Source organism: Austrofundulus limnaeus, unplaced genomic scaffold (assembly GCF_001266775.1).
Source record: "Austrofundulus limnaeus strain Quisiro unplaced genomic scaffold, Austrofundulus_limnaeus-1.0 Scaffold832, whole genome shotgun sequence".
In the NCBI taxonomy this organism is placed as follows: domain Eukaryota; kingdom Metazoa; phylum Chordata; class Actinopteri; order Cyprinodontiformes; family Rivulidae; genus Austrofundulus; species Austrofundulus limnaeus.
Genome location: NW_013953234.1, coordinates 7582 through 8230, shown reverse-complemented (window position 1 = coordinate 8230; position 649 = coordinate 7582). Strand labels below are relative to the sequence as shown.

The window sequence follows — 649 nt, the reverse complement described above, 5'->3', positions numbered from 1 at the left end:
GTTTCTTATATTTCCTGTTTGTTGTTGTTTCTTATATTTCCTGTTTGTTGTTGTTTCTTATATTTCCTGTTTGTTGTTGTTTCTTATATTTCCTGTTTGTTGTTGTTTAAAATGCTTCTCTCTGTATGAAGTCATGTTCATCTGCTGTCTGTCATGTTTGCAGTCAGACACCTACGATGTGATGTCCAGCAGGTCCAAGTCCTGCCCCATGGTGAGACCCCTGCTTGTCCTGACCCTCAGACCTGAACCTGAGACCCTCAGACCTGAACCCGTCTGTGTGTTTCTCCTCAGTTCCTTTACGCTCTGCCTCAGAAGGAGGGCTACGAGTTCTTCGTGGGTCAGTGGTCCGGATCCGAGCTCCACTTCACCTCCCTGATAAACGTCCAGGTGAGCGTCCCGCCTCCATTCATCGTTTGAGCCCGCCGAGTTTTCCTGATGCGTTTTAAAACACGTATAGAGAGAATAAATCCTCAAAATATCCGAAAAGTAGTTTTTCACACCCAATTGTCGGAGAAAAAAAAGTATTTTATGTACTGTTACACACAGAGATGATAAAAAAGACGTGGACGTTCGTTCAGCCATAAATACATCTTGTTAATGTAAAACCGGCTTCTGCTCTGATGATGATGATGATGATGATGATGATGAT

The 649-nt window shown here is 43.1% G+C and overlaps 1 protein-coding gene across 1 annotated transcript in view; it reads left to right on the top strand.

Moving 5' to 3' along the window:
* The window catches only part of atpaf1 (ATP synthase mitochondrial F1 complex assembly factor 1), a gene marked incomplete in the record, with an annotated part of 9001 nt that overhangs the window by 3367 nt on the left and 4985 nt on the right, over nucleotides 1-649 (top strand). The window contains 2 exon segments of the mRNA XM_014028943.1: nucleotides 164-211; nucleotides 292-387. Coding sequence (XP_013884397.1) covers nucleotides 164-211; nucleotides 292-387 — 144 coding nt within the window.